At 45.3% G+C, this 19,887-nt stretch overlaps 1 protein-coding gene across 13 annotated transcripts in view; it reads right to left on the bottom strand.

Annotated features, from left to right (window-relative positions):
- Positions 1-9,281, bottom strand: part of Magi1 (membrane associated guanylate kinase, WW and PDZ domain containing 1) — a 613,943-nt gene extending 604,662 nt beyond the window's left edge. For all 13 annotated transcript variants that reach the window (XM_071618445.1, XM_071618450.1, XM_071618457.1 and 10 more), the window contains exon 1: positions 8,370-9,281. In XM_071618445.1, the coding sequence (XP_071474546.1) occupies positions 8,370-8,784 (415 nt within the window). In that variant the 5' untranslated portion in view covers positions 8,785-9,281. The remainder of the gene's footprint in view (positions 1-8,369) is intronic.
- Between the last annotated feature and the right edge of the window lie 10,606 nt (positions 9,282-19,887).

Here is a 19,887-nt window from a genome sequence, read left to right as displayed (position 1 = left end):
ACTAAAAGATCAGACTTATTGTGAAGACATAGCCATGCCCCATTACCAGCACACAATGCCTCTGTCTGCAGTAATAGTGAGCTTGATACCTTAGCCATGAGAATGTAATTGTCTTACATAACTCATTGTCACAACACCGGAGACGGTGACAGAAAATGTCTACATAGCCAGGCGCAATGCTTGTGATCGCAGCAGCTCGGGAGGCTGAGGCAGGAGGATCGTGAGTTCAAGGCCAGCCTCAGCAATATTAGTAAGGCCCTGAGCAACTCACTAAGACCATGTTTCAAAATAAAAGATAAAAAGGGCTAGGGATGGGGCTCAGTGGGTAAGCACCCCGGGGTCCAATTTCCAGTACCAAAAAAAAGGGTGATGGAGGCAGACAGGTCGGCAAGTGGACTGGGGTCGATGGCTGGGCTATGAATAGCATGCTGTGCACAGGCCTATCCCAGAGTCGAGACTCTCAGGTCCCCATTTAAGTCAGCAACCTGGGGGCCCTTGTTACTGCCATTTCCAAAATTCATCTAACACCTAAACTCAGCACTAGGTTATTCTTTTTTTTAGAGAGAGAGAGAGAATTTTTTAATATTTATTTTTTAGTTTTGGTGGACAAAACATCTTTATTTTATTTTATGTGGTGCTGAGGACTGAACCCAGCACCCTGTGCATGCCAGGCGAGCGCGCTACCGCTTGAGCCACATCCCCAGCCCCAGCACTAGGTTATTCTTAAGCTCAAAGACCTCTTCCAGGTTGAGACAGGAGGATCGAGTTCAAGGCCAGCCTCAGCAATGGTGAGGTGCAACTCAGGGAGACCCTGTCTCTAAATAAAATACAAAGTAGGGCTGGGGGTGGGGCTCAGTGGTCGAGGGCCCCTGAGTTCAATCCCCAGTACCATAAAAAAAAAAAAAGAATGAATAAAATTTTAAAAAAAAAATCAGATCCTATAGGCCCGGGAGTTTCTGTAAGGACTTTGGCTTTCACTCAAAGATAAGATCCATAGAAATAATTAAATAATGGACTATCCTGTTATTTAGTTACTGATCTATAAAGAGGAGGTTACCAGGTGATCATAAAAGTCACTCTTCACATTCCATTTTCCAGGGTTGTCAGGTCAGAACACAATGGAACGTCCACAGGACATTTAAAGCAGGATTCAGGGTGAGGCCTGTCCCTGATTTCCATGGGCTCTGGCATGGAAATAAGGACATGAATTCACAGAAACGCCACATGGATGTGGAGGCCCATGGGGGCAAAGTAGATGAAGCTCCAATGTTCACTGGGGGTTTCTCAAGGTCATGGATCTCACATAGGAGCTGCATAAGACGGGCAAAAAAGCAGTAACTTACTTTTGAGGGCATGAGTGTCAGTCCTTCATGAATCTGACAGCCTGTGTCTTCCGCGTACACAACATCAGTATGTCCTGTTACACGTCTGTGCACACTCAAGGAGAGGCCCACAAACATCACAGGGTGGTGTTTTGCATATAAAGGATCATTGTTTACAAAGCAACCTCCTCCATGTGGACCCTCGTGGTGAGGAGATGTCAGAGGTTTTCTCTTGTAAACCCCTTCTTCCCCCTTAATTCTGCCATCCCAAACTAGCCAGGTCATCACCACCACCCAATGCAGTGAGCCAAGTGTATGCCACTGCCTCACAAGGTCAAGGTTAAGTTAAAATATATATATATATTAAAATATATATATATATTTTTTTAATTTGGATGGGCACAATATCTTTATTCTATTTATTTATTTGTATGTGGTGCCAAGGATCGAACCCAGTGCCACACACATGCTAGGCAAGCACTCTACTACTGAGCTACAACCACAGCCCAAGTTAACCTATTTTTTAAGTAACAGCCCATGGCAAAGGGTGGCCACAGGAAACAATGGGCAGGTTGGACTGCCTGTCCTTGCATTATTTCTTATAGAAGCCACAAAGTGTTCTACTACGTCAACTAAACTACTCTAGAGGAGTTTTGCCAAGAACAAAAACAGGTTGATTTTTGAAAGTTTAAATTTAAAAAAAAAATTAAAAATAAAAGGCACAGCCAAGCACGGTGGCGCACACCTGTAATCCCAGCCTGTAATCGGGAGGCTGAGGCAGGAGGATCATGAGATCAAAGCCAGCCTCAGCAAAAGCAAGACACTAAGCAATTCAGTGAGACCTTGTCTCTAAATAAAATACAAAAGAGGGTTGGGGATGGGGCTCAGTGGTCGAGTGCCCCTGAGTTCAATCCCCAGTATCAAAAAGAAAAAAACAAAACTGTATATATGAAAAAGGAGAAATGATGTAGAGAGCCTAGTTGTACTTGTCGTCTGAATAAGAAGAAAGAATGGAAGATTCGTTCAAGCCTCCAACAAATTTTAGTGAGCACCTATTATCTGCTGTTATTATTTTAGCCACTGCGAAACAGGAAAATCAGAGCTGTTTCTTATTTCCATGGAACTGATATTCTAGTAGGAGAGGAAACAGACCAAAAAGATCATGTGAGAGGCACAGAGGCTATGAAGATACAAATGCATGTGAGGAGATGATTCTGGACCCAAAGAGCCACCCCATAGGCAGTGAGTGGTGTGCCAGAGACCTCAGGCAACCCGGGGAGAACCTGTTACATGCTCTCTTCCCAACTCCAGCTCCATGCATGTGTCATATGTCAAAAAACACCCTACAGTCATGTACATATAAAAAGAACAAAAAACTACAATGTAAAAGCAATAAAATTAGGGCTGGGGATGTGGCTCCGTGGAAGAGCACTTGCCTTGCCTGGGTTCCATCCCCAGTACTGCAAAAGTAATAAGAAGAATAAGTCAAATCAAAGGAGGGGAAAATATAACAGGACTATTTTGTTACAGAGCTGCTGTCACACAGTCCAACTGGTCAAAGCAAATATACAGCACCAAAACAAAATACAGAAATGAACTCTAGTCAACTGTGTGTGGTCCTGACATCCTCCTGCAGTAAAAGAAGGGTCTGGCAACCCAGTTTGGGCTTTTAAATTAGGCCCTATTTATTGTCACCATCCTGCCTTTCTTTTTTTAAAGTGCGGGGACAATTTCGGTTCCTGAGTAATTTGCAAAACCGCAAAATTCATCTACAAAAATATGAAAGTGTGACCTGTAATATACCCAATTGGGAAACTCCAATCACACCATTTTAAGGCTTTGGAGTCTGGGTTATTCGTGGAAGCACTGCATTTCAGGAGCGCAAAGTACCCGGAAAGAGACACACCCGCTTATTTAGGGCTTAAAGAAACTCAGGCCCTCAAAGAGGGACTTGCCAGGTGACAGCACGCTCTGGATCCCAGGCCACCTCCTCAACTGCAGGCTACACCTTAGGGCCTCAGTACTTAAACCTGAGCAAGCTCCAGAAATACCCCCGGGGCTCCACCCCTAGTGTTTCTAAACCAGCCACAGCTGCTGAGAGGGGAGGAGATTTGCAAATCTCCCCCAAGTAAAAGCTAAAGCCACTTGGTCTGGGGACTGCACTACCAGAACCAAATGTCCCAGGAATGAAGAGCAAGAGTTTGGGGTGAGACTCAGATGAATTCCAGCTCTTTCTGCCACTTGTGGTAGCTCCCTTGAAAAATTCACCCAGACACTCTGAAACTCAAGTTTCCAAAGTTTGAGTCCAGTTCAGTGAATTAAAGGAGAGGATGACCATAAAGCACTACCTTAGCAGAGGGCTTGACATATTCTGTTTTATTTTTCTTTCTTATTTGGTGATGGGAGGGCCTCAGAGGGCTTTTGCACATGCCAAACACACCTTGGTCAGATATATTTTAACGTAAGAGCTTAAAAAAGGTGAGCTACATTCTATACCAAAGTTTTCCTAATTACATGTTCCCCCCTATCCACAGTAGAAAGGCCAAAATTCAAAAGACAAACAAGATCAAAGATTGGCAAATGCTTGGAACTAATGGCACATTAACAACAGCTTCGTTCATAGCAGTTGAACACCGTCAACATTACAAACGCACACCAGAAAGCAAAAGGGGAACCCAAACTAGTCAATGTGTGTAATGGAATACTATTCAGCAATGAAAAGAATCAAAGGCCAGGCACCATTGGACACACTTGTAACCCCAGTTACTTTGGAGGCTGAGGCAGGAGGATTGCAAGTTTGAAGCCAACCCCGGGCAACTTAGCAAGACCTTGTCTCAAAATTTTTTAAAAAATTTAAATAGGACTGGAGATGTAGCTCAGTTGTAAAGCACCCCTGGGTTCAATTCCCAGCACTGCAAAAATAAAAATAAAGAATGATGCACAAAAATGTGAAATCTCCAAAATATTTTGTTGGGTTAAAAAAAAAGCCAGACAGAGCCAGACATTGTGGCACACACCTGCAATCCCAGAGGCTCAGGAGGCTGAGAAAGGAGGATAGAGACTCCAAAGCCAACCCTAAGCCTTAGCAACTTAGTGAGACCCTTCCTCTAAATGAAATATAAAAAAAGAGCTAGGGATGTGGCTTGGTAGTGAAGGGCCCCTGAGTTCAATCCCTGGTACTCCCAGTGCCCCCTCTCCTCAAAACAAAGCCAGACACAATAGAGTGCACACTACATGACTTCTCTTTTTATAAAGCTGAAGAACAGAGAAATCTACGATACAAGAAATCAAAGAGTCTTTAGTAGAAGGGATTAACTGGAAAGAAACAGGAGGGAAATTTCTTGGGTAATGGAAATGTTCTTTATCTTGATTGCAGCGGTGACAACATGAACATATACATTTGTCAAAACTCATCAAATGAGACACATAAGATCTGTGCAAACTTGATTTAAACATTACACAATATACACATGTAATGAAATGTCCTACAGTAACCATGAATATATGCAACTTTGATCTTTTGATGTATCCGTTAAAATGTATTTTTTATGTATTAATTAAAATTTTATTTAAAAAGACACTGGTACCGTGGTGGTGCATGCCTCCTACTTGAAAGGATGAAACAGGAGGATCAGAAGTTCGAGGCCATCCTGGGCAATTTGGGGAGACCCCTGTCTCAAAATTAAAAAAACACAAAGGGCTAGGAGTATGGTTCAGAAGTAGGGTGTGGCTAGATTCCTGCCCAGGCATGCTCTACATGCAAAAAATTTTTAAAGATCATTTTTTTAAAAATTGTGGAGCCAGGTATAGTGGCACACCCCTGTAAATCCCAGCAGCTTGGGAGGCTGAGGCAGGAGGATAACGAGTTCAAAGCCAGCCTCAGCAACTTAGGGAGGCCCTAAGCAACTCAGGGAGACCCTGTCTCTAAATAAAATATAGAATAAAGGGCTGGGGATGGGGCTCAGTGGTTGAGTGCCTCTGGGTTCAATCCCTGGTACAAAAAAAAAAAATAGTTGTGCATCTTACTATAGTAAAATGATACCTTAATGCAAATTTAAAACAACATGTATATATATAAAACACACACACACACACACACACACACACACACACACACATATATATATATATATATATATATATATATATATATGTTTTTAAAGGTATTTTGTGACAAAGGACTGACACAAGATGAACAACTCCGGCCCAGAAGGTTCATTTAGTTTGATTCCCCCACAGCCCGGTCCTGCTTGGTAGAATACCATTTGCTATGGACTATTTTGGTCCATGCATCTTTCCAGAGAACTGCCATGAAACAGAATCTTCTCCCACAAGACAACCATGACATTTCCATACTGACAGTGCCCACAGTGACCCATGTCCCTGGGAGAGGCTAACTCACACAGAAGTAACATTTTGCTTTACTGTGTACCAAGAATGAGTCTCCCTCCTCTGACAAAGATGCTGTAAATGAGGCAGAACTCTGTCATGTAATTAAAATCACATTCTCACCATGAAGGAGGGAATGGAGGCTGGGTGGAATGGTTTCCAGGGCCACCTTTTACTGTGATGAAGTCCTCCAATAAGCTGGCTCTGCCAGGTGATTATTACAAGAAGTTGCTGTCACACTGTCGTGGGACCCAGGCTATTCAAGTTTCCCCCTCAGCATCTTTTTTCTATCAACACAAATAGGTTCAAAACCAAGCACAATGGTTCACCCCTGTCATCCCAGTGGCTGGGGAGGCTGAGGCAGGAGGATCGTGAGTTCAAAGCCAGCCCCAGCAACTTAGGGAGGCCCTAAGCAACTCAGTGAGACCCTGTCTCTAAATAAAATACAAAACAGGGCTGGGGATGGGGCTCAGTGGTTGAGTGCCCTGATTTCAATCCCTGGTACCCACCCACCCCCCTAAAAAAATAGGTTCAAAGGCATGCAAATAATTACCCCTGCTGTCCACATCCCTGTGCACTAAGAATAGTCTAGAGCGAAGGACATTAACACTCGGAAACACTGCAGAGGTGTCTGATCCTAAACCTTCTCAATAATCTCACCCAACTTTCCTAAATTCCATGAATGAGACAGCCCTGAGCCCATGTCTCCAATCCCTCTGATTACTTGTGGAAGGGTGTGGCTCACCCACAAGCATCTTGCACACTGCAAATGAATCCATTATACACCACCAGGCACCCCAATGGATGGGCAGGAAACCCAGCCCATTCATCCCCTGCCCTTACTCCAAAATGGCCCTGAACTGAGACCTGCAGCTGTTCCCATAAAAACGCCTGACACAGTATTTTCTCTAAAGTTCCATCAGGTCATCTTCATCCATTAACTGGCATTAAATTCATAATCCAGGCTCCCAGATAAATAAATAAATAAATAAATGCTCAAAATTAACTCAAACATGAAAATAATAGCTAATCTTTAAATTGAGCACTTACTATTTACCAGCACTGTCCTGGGCATGTTCCCCTCATTAGCTTATGTAATCATACCCGCAAGCTGGTTTACAGATAAGAACCTAAGAATATATCATGGAGCAAGGCAAGGGGGCCTCATGCAACAAGAGAGATGTGCCAATGAGTAAGGGAACATGGAGGAGGAAATATCTGCTCATCTTTGCAGAATGGTGGAGGACTTCCTGGAGGAGGTGTCCAGGTGGACATAAATGACACTTTTCCATTAAATTCAGCCCTCAAAGCTACCAAAAGGCCAGGCTTACCGGCACACCCCCACCCATCCCCTCCTCCTCCTCCTCATCTGGAAGAGGCCTGTTTCTAGAAAGGACCAGCTCAGCCCAGCCCTCCTTTCTTTTGACACATTCCTGCAGCTGCTGGCCTTCCTATGGAAACATATGGAAACTTTTCACCACATTCAGCTCCACCACCTCCTTTGGTGCTTTCATTGAGAACCTGCGTCACAGTGCTGGGCTGCACCCGGCTCACGTGGGTACAAGGGACAGTCCTTGCCTAGACCACACTGAGATGTAAGGGACCTACCACCACCACCACCAGCAAATGCATCTTTTGAAGCGGTCTTTCCTCCTGTACCGACTTCTGATAGAGGAATTTGCTTTCCTTACCTCCTCAAAATCAACACACACACACACACCCCAGCCCCTAAGTACCGTCCCCCAATCCCTCCCTCCTCCTCCGAGCTTAAAGCTCTGTTAACAAGGGAACAGCTTCTGATGGTTGTGTGACCTTGGACAAGTCGCTTAACTAATGTCAGTCCTGGTTTCCTTATTGGTAATAGGGGTTTTATTTAAAAAAAAAAAAAGTGGATCTTAGAACCGCGAATCAGAATGAGATGTGCAAATCGAGCATTTTACAGAGAGTCTCGCACTAGTCAACTGTCAGTGAACAACTGTTATCATCATCATCAATCATGAGGACGGTGACGGTGGCCGGTAAACTTGGACTAGATTCGCGCCCAGAGCGAAACCCTCCTCCCCCTCCCCCCACACCGCGGCGGAGACACATGCGTCATCCAGCTGTGGGGTGAATGCAGGCTCTGCACCCGCGGATCAGGAATCTCCCGGAGGTCACAATAGCCCCCCTGGAGGGGATACAGGATGAAGCTAGTTTTCTGATTGAAGAGATCCAAGAAATCGTAGCCCCTCTCCTTCCAGACACCCAATCACCAGGTCTAGAAACTGATTAGTGGAGCAAGAATGGCCAAAAGCTACTCGCGCTGCATCACTCCCCCCCAAGAAGCCGGGGACGCGCCCCCGCCCCTACCTCCGTTCCCCAAGTCCCCTTCAGGCTCAGTCGAAGCTGGCTGAGATAACAGGTTGGCAAATCGGGCCCGGGAAACATCTCCCCGCTCCCTTGCGCAAATGCAGCCCCTACCCAAACGCAGGTGGGCAAACACGAGCCACAACCTGGCAAGAACTTTAGGTATTTCGCCACCACCGGGGCGCACGGCCTCAACTTCTCTCCGCTGCGCTCCGAGAAGGAAAGCGGGAAATCGGGATGGTGGGGGCACCCCACAAGCCGCCTCTCTTATCGGGGTGCGCCCCCCCCACACAAGGGCACGCCCCGTCTTACCTGGTCTGACGGCTTTGAAGGTGACGGCCTCCTTGCAACTGTCGATGACCCCCAGCACGTCATAGCGGGGCAGACCGGACACCCGGATCCCCTGCACCTCCAGAAGCAGCTCTCCTTCGCTCAGCTTCGGGCCCTCGCCACCGCCGGGGAGCCCCGCCACCTCGGTGGCCGCCACTGCTCCAACATATGGAAACTCCCCGTTCTCCGCGCCCCCCAGCACCGTCACCCCCAGCTCGCCCTGAGGTCCCCGCTTCACGGTGCATTCGTGAACCCTGCTAGTCCAGTGGTTCTTTTTCTGGATCACTTTCGACATGATGAGTTGAAACCCCTCCTCCTCCAAAAAAAAAAAAAAAAAAGAGTAAAAATGAGACAGGTGCCCCCCACAGCACAAGCACCCAAGTCTCCTCGGGTTCATAGGAGAAACATCTCTCCCCCAAATTACGCCGCGGGAGAGCCCCTGGGCAGCCTCGCTCCCCTGCACACCCTCGCGCACTCAAGCCATCATCATAAAACAAACTTTCTGGGCTCCTCCGCGAGCCCTGCACAGGCGCCCGCGAGCTTTGTTTGCATTCCGGTGCCTCTCGGTCCACGTTCCGGCGCCCGATCGCGCTCTCCCGGGCCAGAGTCCACTCTGCGCCTCTCCGAGGATTTTTTTTTTTTTTTTCCTTCCTCTCTTCCTTTCTTTCTTGCCTTTTTAGAAAATGCGGCGCCTCCTCTTTGCTTCCCGCCCGGCTCTCCACTCCTCGCTGGCGGGCTGTTCCAGAGGACGAGGGAAGCCCTTCCAGCCAGTTGCTGGGAGCCCTGGAGACGCGGCTGCGGGGCGGGGGTGGAGGGGACCGGAGGGAAGTGCCCGCGGCCCCTTTAAGCAGATACAAAGGCTCGACTTGTTTTGTTACAGTTCATTCTATTCCGCGCCGCGGAGCTCAGCGGCCCGGCGAGAGGAGACGCGCGCGCATGCGCCCCGCGGCCGCCTGCCGGCCCGCCGGCCCCGCCCCTCCACCCCGAAGCCAGAGATTCCGACGTGCTTCCCGTTGGGTCCTAAGACCGACCCTCCACGAGAAGCCTGCTTGGCCCCTTTTTCCGACACCCCTCTATTTGCTCCTCCTTTTCTGCCAAACCAATCGACTGGGCAAGTGGCTTTGGAGAAGAGGGAGGCACGTAGTGTTTGACCCCAACTCGTGGACCCAGGCGGTGTGTCTTTGGGGATAGGTGGGGGTTGGGGAGGCTCGCACACTCACCCTGGCGCACACTCACGCACACAAGCACGCCCTCGCGCCAGCCCCAAGCCTCCTGGACGCCCTCGGCCAGTGGCTGGCCACGCTGTCGGTCACCCAGCCCGGCTTGTCCACCGCCTCCGCCACATTTCCCTCTAAAACCTGGGACCGATCCGGAGGCGCGCTGCTCCCCGCCTCCCCTGCGCCCACGGGTTCAGGTCCTGGGCGCGGGGTCTGGGCGGGTGTCCTGCGACCCTGGGGAGGGGGACGGAGGGTTCCCCAGAGCCCCCCAACTGAGATCCCGGTGCGCTTCAAAGGCGCCCACACGCACAAACACCCTCATCCTTAAACTTTGGGGACAACTTTTTAGGACCTGGGCAAACTAAGAGGGGGAGAGAAGCCAAAGGCCAGTGTGGGCTTCGACCTAAGGTAGCCATCTAGCTTTTCCACTGTCCTCCCTGCAAAGACTGCGGCCGCCAGTTCTCTGCCCCGGGCTCAAGTTCCTGGTGGAGCCCGAAAGCCTTCGAACTTCGGGGACAGCGAATAAAGATCCCCACGGGTATGGGACGTGCGCCCGCGTCCTAGCGCCCGCAGGGGTGTGGGCGCGGCGGCCACCTCTCGGAATCCGCGGCCCCGGGGTCCCTACGGCGCCAGCGCCGCCCACAGGCCCGGTGGAGAGCGCCTGTGCCCGCCTGGCTGGGGACAGGAAGACCAACTCCACACCAAGTAGGCTGTCCCCTCCACCTGCGGAGAGTGGGACGCCACAGCGGTGTGATCAGGGTTGAAGGCTGGGCTCTGGCGTTCGTGACTTTGAGCAATTCCGTGACCTCTCAGAGCCTTCACTTCCCGAGGGCCATAAATGACAGAGTTCTTGGGAGAAGACTTGTAAAGTGAGTATTTACAAAGCGGCAAATAACTACAGAAACTCATGGTAGCAGTAATATTGGGGAAGAGGACGTTTTCGCGGTAGATGGTGACAATAATTCATCTCCTTCTTTCTAGAACTTAAAAAATATAACCAATCATTTATTTTTATTTTATTATTTTTATTTGATTGATTGATTGATTTGCACTCGGAATTGAATCCGAGGGCACTTACCACTGAGCCACATCCCCAGCCCTTTTTATTTCTTATTTTGAGACTGGGTCTCACGAAGTTGTGGAGGCTAGCCTTGAACTTGCGATCCTCCTTCCCCAGCCTCTGGAATAAATGGAATTAAAGGTATGAACCCTTCCTGGCCTTATCATCTGTTGTCTATATCCATCTGTTGGGCTCAACCCTGACTGGATCAAATGAGGAGGGCCGGCAAAGGTAAAATCCAGCAATTGGAAACTCAAGGATGGAACCTACCATCTAGACTTTTAAGTGGTGCTGCTATACAATATGGAGGACCACAGGTTCAGTATCTGGATTCCTGAGCATTTTGTGTCATAGGCCCATTTGGAGCCTGGGACGCATCTCTGTGGAGCACGCACTCCAATGAGGGCAGGGAACTTGGCAGAGTTTGGCTTACTGATGTAACTCACTGCTCACATGTTGCTCAAATGAATTCTACTACAAAAAAAAATACATCGTGCATACCACATTTAGAGAGGAGTCTCAGATTCCTGTACAAATCACTAGTAAGCTGGACCTTTGTGTTTCCCAGTCTTACTATTCTATAGTCCAACCACATCCCATCATTTGCAAAAATCTCCTACCTACCTAAAATTGTGAATTCCACATGACTCTCGCCCCCACCTAGGCAGTCCTGGTGATGAACACAACCAGGTGGCTTGTGACTCCACCTGCTACAGCCACATCTTCCATCGACGACTCCTTGCAGCAGCTGAGGAGGGAACAGGATTTAGAACTTAGCATACTTCTAATTATATTTTTAAATTAATTTATTTCTTTTGCAGTGCAGGGGATCAAGCTCACGGCCTTGCACATACTAGGCAAGCCCCCTTCCACTGAGAAATACCCACAGCTTATGCTTCAAGTTTCAAATGTGGAAAAGAAACGTCTGAGGGGACAGAGGGCAGGATGGGAATGGGAAGAGAGACATATTATAATCAAGGAAAATTAGAGAAATAATTTGAACCTTCAAAACAGCCCATTTCCAGGTTCTAGAAGTTTAGGGTATTCCTTCTGACACTTCCTGTCTACTGTGTTTCACCTACACTCATTCCTGTGTCCCAGAGCAGAAGCAACTGCAAGACAATCATGTATGTGTCTTCTATCCAACCTTGAAATCTCATCTTGCCCGGGCACAGTGGCACACACTTGTAATCCCAGCAACTTTGGGCAACTGAGGCAGGAGGATCGAAGGTTCAAAGCCAGCCTCAGCACTTAGCGAGACCCTAAGCAACTCAGTGAGACCCTGTCTCTAAATAAAATAGAAAAAGAGGCTGGGGACGGGGCTCAGATGTTAAGTGCCCCTGAGCCCCATCCCCAGCCCTATTTTGTATTTTATTTACAGACAGGGTCTCACTGAGTTGCTTAGGGCCTCGCTTTTGCTGAGGCTGGCTTTGAACCTGCGATCCTCCCACCTCATCCTCCTGAGCTGCTGGGATTACATGTGTTATTGGATGTAGTTACCACAATCATGTGGTGTAAGCCTTACCAGGAAGAATCTTAATTTTACCACTGAGCAAAGGGAAGTTTGGAAACTCAAGAAACTTGCCCAAGAGCTTAACAGTAACAAAGCCAGAATATAAACCCAGGGGCACAACCCAAAGCCCAGGCTTAGAATGCTGCACCTTGAGAGGATGTAACCATGTAATAGAATTAGGAAACAGCATTTTTTGTGTGGGGGGAGGGCCTGGAATCGGCCACATAGTGCATACACAATAATTTAGTCACCTTCCCATGTCTTCCTTTTAGTATGAAGGAAGATAGCATTCCACTCTGGAACACAATGTCCTGTTTCCCATGTTGGGACTCTGAGACTTTGAAGTTCAAATAATTTATGGACAAATAAAGAGGATTAATTTGCAAACATTTCTGCACAGTTGGAAGATCCAGGGCTGCAGCATAGGTACTGAGCTAAACAAAATTATATTGTCGCAAACATCAACAAGGAACTCTTTCATCTTTCTTTCTTCCTTGTTTTTGTTTTTTGGCAGTGCTAAAGATTGAAACCAGGGCCTGTACATGCTAGACAAGTGCTCTCCACCACTACAAGCTACTACCTTCTTTGCTCCCCCTCTTTTTTTTTTTTTTTTTGGTACTGGAGATTGAATCCAGGGTTGCTCTACCACTGAGCTATATCCCTAGACCTTTGTATTTTTGGGGGTCTCACCATACTGAAGCTGGCCTCAAATGTGTGATCCTCCTGCCTCAGCCTCCTGAGTACTAGAATTATATTACAACGCCCAACTCATACCAGTTTCAAAAGGTGAAAATTATCTCCTGCCCTGGAACAGTAAGCCCTGAAGCAATCATTTGAGGAGACCTTATAAGCTCCTCCCTTATTACACAGTTGTTTGTGTTTGGTTTTAGTACTGGGATTGGACTCAGAGGCACTACTTCCCTGGCCCTTTTAATTTTTTATTTTGAGACAAGGTCTTGCTATGTTGCTTCATGCCTCACTAAATTACTGAGGCTGGCATTGAAATTGCCTTCCTCCTTCCTCAGACACCCCAAGTCTCCGGGATTTCGGGTGTGCACCACCATGCCCAACAACAATGAACTCCTAATAAACACAGTAAGCTTAGATGAGAATTCAGCTGTAACAATAAACTCTCATCAAATTGAGATCTTACTTTTCATAGAACTAGTTCTATTTGAAGGAAGGAGAAAATGCATGCATATGAAATGTTCTTTTCTTCAATTTCTCCCAAATTTTCTAGTTGTGATGAAAGAAAGTTATAATTGCAGTCTACAGTGGCATTTTTCTAAATATGTGAGGATGGGAAATTCGTTGATCAGCTATGGGAAAAGGAGGGACATATAAGTTGGTTATTTTTTAATTCCTGAAGAATGCAATCAAGAGGCATACATTAGCCAGGTGCAGTGGCGCATGCCAGTAATCCCAGTGGATGGGGAGGCTGAGGCAGGAGGATCAAAAGTTTAAAGCCAGTCTTGGCAACTTAGCAAGGCCCTAAGCAACTCAGGGAGACCCTGTCTCTAAATAAAATACAAAAAAAGGACTGGGGATGGGGCTCAGTGGTTGAGTGCCTCTCCGTTACAAAAAAAAAAGGACTAAAGATGCAGCTCAGAGGTAAAATGCCCCTGGGTTCAATCATATATATATATATATATATATATATATATATATATATATATATATATGTATATATATATATATATACACACACACATACACACACACACACACACACACACACACACACCCCTAATGAGATTGCTATTATCTTGCTCATAGGAAATTCACATTTTCTTGAGAATGGACCTTTGTATATCTCTTTTATTCCATCACTCACAAACTCTGCAAAAATACAGTAGTTTGAACAATATGGTAGATGCTCAAGTAGTAATGGATTTTATTATCAAAGGACTGTGGTGGCCCACTCCTGTAATCCCAGCAGTTTAGGAGGCTGAGGCAGGAGCATCTGGAGTTTAAAGACAGCCTCAGCAATTTAGCAAGGTCCTAAGCAACTCAGTGAGACCCTGTCTCTAAATAAAATATATAAAGGGCTGGGGATGGGGCTAAGTGGTTAAGCTCCCCTGGGTTCAATCCCTGGCACACACACAAAAATATGTATATGTATGGGTGTATATATATATATGTATATACATACATATGCATATATAAAATATTATCCTATATAACTGGCAAGACCAGAGGTGAATCTAGGGCTCAGCATCATCTGGTTGAAGAGGTCCAAGTGATGCTCTTAGGTGTCTTCATCTCTTAGATCCCCTTTCCTATTGTTCTTCTCATCCTCTCCTACTTCATACAGACTGGCCTGTCCAGCCTACCTGAAGAGGACAACCACAAACAGCATCCACAATCTATGCTTAGCAACCCCAGCAGTAAGGAGATTTTCACTAACAGGAGAGAAAGGCAGTCAGAGAAATTTTAGTCTCTGCTAAAGCAATTTCAGTTGTTGAGAATGGAAGTACTGACTGCTCTTCAGGGTTTTTAACAAATAAGCGTGAGTCCAAAATCAGGGGCTGGAGATGCAGCTCGGATGTAGAGCAAGTACCTGGCATGGGTCAATCCTTAACTTCCCCCAAAACCCTCAGCTGTGTGACTGAGCCAGGCAGAGTGTGTGTGGACTTGGGACTACTTGGGAAAACTTCATGAAGGTGAGTTCCTCTGCACACTCTTAATTGCCTTTTCTGCAACCAAAAGTTCCAAAAAAAAAAAAAAAAATCAAATGTAGTGGGAGTTTGATTTCAGTCAAAGCTGCAGTGGTTGGCCCATATTTTTGTAGATATTTTAAAGATATCCTGAAGCTGGCAACATTGCAGTATTAAACCCTTTACAATGGAAAGCAGTGGAGTATTATACTTGTTGAATACACATGGCTTGTTAAACCACAGACCATAGATTTCAAATGTTCTCAAGTGAGTCTTGAGTTTCCCTGAGGCTAAGATGAAGAAGAGAATTATATGTTTCAAGATGGACCGTGACAGTTGAATGTCGGGTAGATGGGTTTTATTCATTCATTCTTTCATTTATTCAAAGGCAATTGATTAAATACTGGTTTTGTCAATTCCTGGTCAGGACTGATGCCAAATCACTAAAACACACATTTTTCCCCATGGAGGAAGCCTACCTCAGACAAGAAAGAAATAGTGTTTAGAAAGTTCTAAGGGAAACCTAAGGGTATCCTAGAAGACCTCTCATTAGGAAGGACTGTGATTTGTAAACAGAACTTTAGAAAATAAAGGTACCATTGTTAGGAGAATTTCTTACCTCCTCCCCTCTGATTTATTTTAACGGTATTTGAAGAAGTGAAAGGTGAAGTCTAGTTTTATGATCACATTATGGTACTTGAAGCCGATCTCACCAATAGAAGGTGATGTTTGGGAAAATGACTCAGGACCATGGAGCAATCTGGCATCTGAGCAATCTCATTCCATGACCTGTGCCATCTTTGGAAAATTCTTCCTCACCAAATTATGTAGCTGAATGCATGAGGACCCCCAAACCATACTACTCACTACTCCAGATTTAGCACATTCCTGGAATTTTAAACTCATTTTTATGGAGTGTTGCTCAGGTAAGGAGAGGCTTGGCCAAACCCAGAGTGGTTGTGAGCAATTGTATTGTATCTCAGGGAGTCATGCCCAAATTTGGAGTCTTTGTATCCTGAACATTCCTGACACTCCTGGCTCAGGATCTCAGCCTGCCCAAGTCGGAGTACTTAGAGGATTTTAAATGCAGCAGAGAACTGCTGAATAAGTCTGTGTTGGAAGATTCTGCAGTTTTTTGTTTTTGGTTGTTGTTGTTTTTTTTGTTGTTGTTGTTGTTGTTCCAGGGATTGAACCCAGGGGCACTCCACCACTGAGCCACATCCCCAGCTTTTTTTTTTTATATATATATTTTCGAGACAGGGTCTCACTGAGTTGCTTAGGGCCTTGCTAAGTTGCTGAGGCTGGCTTTGAACTCGCGATCCTCCTGCCTCAGCCTCTGGAGCTGCTGGGATGACAGGTGTGCGCCACTGCCCTGGCTGCAGTTTTAATTACTAAGTTAGCCCTCTGCATTAGCGGATGCACAAGCTGGCATGTGCTTGGGAACATTTCTGCTTCCAGACTTACAGCATCTACATTTTTCAGATGTTTGACCTTGATCTTCTGACCTTGCCTCTAGAACTCTGAGAGTGCCAGGACCACTCACAGCTGAGTGATGGAAGCAAACACTAGACAGAGAGCGATGCTTTTTTTTTTTTCCTTCTCTCCACTCGAATCCAGGGTTACCCTGTGTTAGTCTCAATTCAACTTCCTTCAGTCGTTCATTTTATTTTAACCTCTAGTCTCAGTATCAGTTTACTTTTTGAATTGACCACATGAAACTGAAAACTATTACAGCTATGCAATCCCTTGGCTAAGGCAGGCTGGCATTTCCTGACACTGCTCTCCAGATGACTGAGAACCTCTCTAGGTGCATGTTTTTTCAAACTTTTATGATTGCTGTTCACAATAAGAAATGTATTTCCCATCAGTTCCCGTGCACATGTGCACATACACAAGGAAACAGAGGTTCCGTGAAACCCCACTCATCTTTCTGCATGGGTGACAGCCCACGGTCAGTCGATTCCTTCACCCGTCCCTGTATGACTCATCAGCTGGGGATGGTTTTCCATTTTTAAATGGATGAAACACATTGAAAGAAAAATAACATTTATATGGATACACATTTACCACATGGCATGCACTGCTATAAATCTTTGCATTTATTGTCTCATTAACTCTTTTCGATAATTTGTCCTTGTCTTAATCAAGATCGTGAGCATAATAGCAATGGTGGCTAGTTTCCTAGCAAGTGCCTGTCGTGCTGAGCATGCTGGTATATGCTTTATGTAGTGCATTTATGGAGTCCTGTCTGCTTTGGAAGGCAGGGAGTGTTATCGTTCCTGTTTTACAGATGAGGAAACAGAGGATTGAAAAGCTACATAACTTGCACATGGTCACATACCTAGGAAGTGCGCTTGGGATTTGATCCTAGTTTTCTCTGCCCTTAGACTGATGCTTTTGAGGATTGTTGTCTTTAGTAGCTTCTTGCCCACCATCTGACACATAGCATGGATTTCATGCATATTTAAAGAATGAATAAATGATATACATGTATGAATGAAGGATGCTGAGAAAATGAGTGTCTTCCCATGAATCCTGACCAGTTATGGGAACAAAGACAAACTAAGTGATTGCTCTGTGTTTTCAAAACAAGCAAAGTAGCATCTCAGTTATTGAGTGTTTTCCATGTGCTAAGTATAATAACTTGATCCTTTTAATGACACACGAGGAGATAAATATTATCCCTGCTTTAGTAATGAAGAGACTGAGGTTCAGAGAGGTTAAGTACCTTGCGTAAGATGACATAACCAATGTTCAGACCTGGTATGACTCAGAACATGTCTCTAACCTCTGTTCTAGGTACTTCTACTTATTAATTTCTGCTCTGACTGTAACATGATTCCATAGGCAAAATAAGAAATGTACCAGAACCTTCCTTAACAATGATTCTGTGCTCCATTGGCTTATTTTTCTATCAAAAAATTCAAAACCCAAGGTGAAAGGTGTAATAGAGATAAGAGATACCTTCTAGTATGTTTTATATAGCAATTGGGTTACCAAAATACTGTTACATATTCTTTCCAACTCTCTGTGAATCTAAAACTGTTCTAAAAATTAAAAATTAGTTTAATAAATCACTGTGAAGCCCATGAAAAGATGTCAACATCATTAGTCACTAGGGAAATGTAAATCAACACCACAGTAAGATTTCACTGTACACCCACGAGGAAGGGTATTTTTTTTAAATGGGAAATAACAAATGTTGGTGAGGATCTAAAGAAGTTGGACCCCCCCACACACTTTTTTTTTTTAACTGCAGGTGGGATTATAAAATGGTGTAGTTACTGCAGACAACCATTTGGCAGGTATACATATAGCAATTTCAAGGTATATATACCCTAAAGAATTGAAAACAGGTGTGTGAGAACAACTTAGGAGTGCTCACAGCAGCATTCTCTCAAGAATCCAAAGGTGGAGGCAACCCACATGTCTTTCAGCAGAGAAGACGAAGGGTTTCCATCCAATAGAACATTGTTCACTTCTAAAAAGGAACCAAGTACTGATACAGGTGTTTTAGCAAGATTTTTCACTGTTGTGACCAAAAGACCATTTAAGAACAATTTTAGAGGAGGAAAAGTTTATTTGGGGGCATGTGGTTTCAGAGGTCTCAGTCCACAGACAGCAGGCTCCATTCCTCGGGGCTCGAGGGGAGGCAGGACATCATGGAGGAAGAGTGTGGTGGAGGGAAGCAGCTCACATGGTGATCAGGAAGCAGAGAGAGAGATCTCTGCTCAACAAGGACAAAACATATACTCAAAGACATACCCCCAATGACCCACCTCCTCCAGCCACACCCTTCCTGCCTTCAGTTACCATCCGGTTAATCCCTATCAGGGGATTAAAGCACTGATTAGGTTAAGGTTCTCATAACCCAATCATTTCACCTCTAAACTCTCTTGCATTGTCTCCCACATGAGCTTTGGGAGGTCACCTCATATCTAAACCATGGCAGAGTGCTAAAACAGGAAATAACCAGTGTGGCGTGATGGTGCATGCCTGTGATCCCAAAGAGAGGCTGAGGCAGGAGGATCACAAGTTTGAGGCCAGCCTCAGCAACTTTGTGAGCCTCTGTCTTAAAATAAATAAAGAGGCTGGGGATGTGGCTGAGGGGTTTCCTGAGTTTAATTCCCAATACTGCAAGTGACAACAAAAGGAAAATCCATGAAAAAAATCATGTTTAAGTGAAAGAAGGAAAACATAAAAAGGCTCCATATTGGAGTGACTCCATGTGTATGAAATGTCCAGAACAGGCAAATCCAGAGAAATGGGAAATAGACTAGTGGCTGCCAAGACCTGGAGAAAGAGAGGAGGAGGGGAGGGTCCTGTTTAATATTTATGGGACTTCTTCTGAGAATAATGAAGAGTCTCTGAAACTCGATAGTGATGATTGGTGCGGTGTTAGGAATTTACTAAATGCCACCGAACTGTGTACTTTAAGATGGTTAAAATGAGGGTTGGGCCTGGGGCTAGAGCTCAGTGGCTGTTTCCCTAGCATGCATTAGTCCTTGGGTTTGATCCCCAGCACTGCAAGAATAAAAAAAAAGTGGGCTGGGTGCAGTGGTGCATGCCTGTAATCCCAACAACTCAGGAGGCTGAGGCAGGAGGATCACAAATTCAAGGCCAGTCTCAGCAACTTGGTGAGGCCCTAAGCAACTCAGCAAGTCCCTGTCTCTAAATAAAATACAGAATAGTGCCCCTGAGTTCAATCCCCAGTAACAAAGAAAAAAGAAAGAAAGAAAAAAAGTGGGAGAGGGGCTGGGGATGTGGCTCAAGGTGATAGCGCGCTCACCTAGCATGCATGAGGCACTGGGTTCGAGTCTCAGTACCACATAAAAAAATAAAATAAAGATATTGTGTCCACCTAAAACTAAAAAATAAATATTTTTTAAAAAAGAAAAAGAAAAAAGTGGGAGAGGGTGTTAAAATGTTGAATTTTATTTCAAGTGAATTTTACCTCCATTTAAAAAAAAACACTGTAACACCATTAAAAAATATGATATACTAAAGCAATATAGAATGTGCTACACTATAATAAATAACATAAATAATGTGT

The sequence above is a fragment of the Marmota flaviventris genome, chromosome 1, assembly GCF_047511675.1.
Source record: "Marmota flaviventris isolate mMarFla1 chromosome 1, mMarFla1.hap1, whole genome shotgun sequence".
Taxonomy (NCBI): domain Eukaryota; kingdom Metazoa; phylum Chordata; class Mammalia; order Rodentia; family Sciuridae; genus Marmota; species Marmota flaviventris.
The sequence above is the reverse complement of the archived record's forward strand: the minus strand, read 5'-3'. Positions and strand labels throughout refer to the sequence as shown.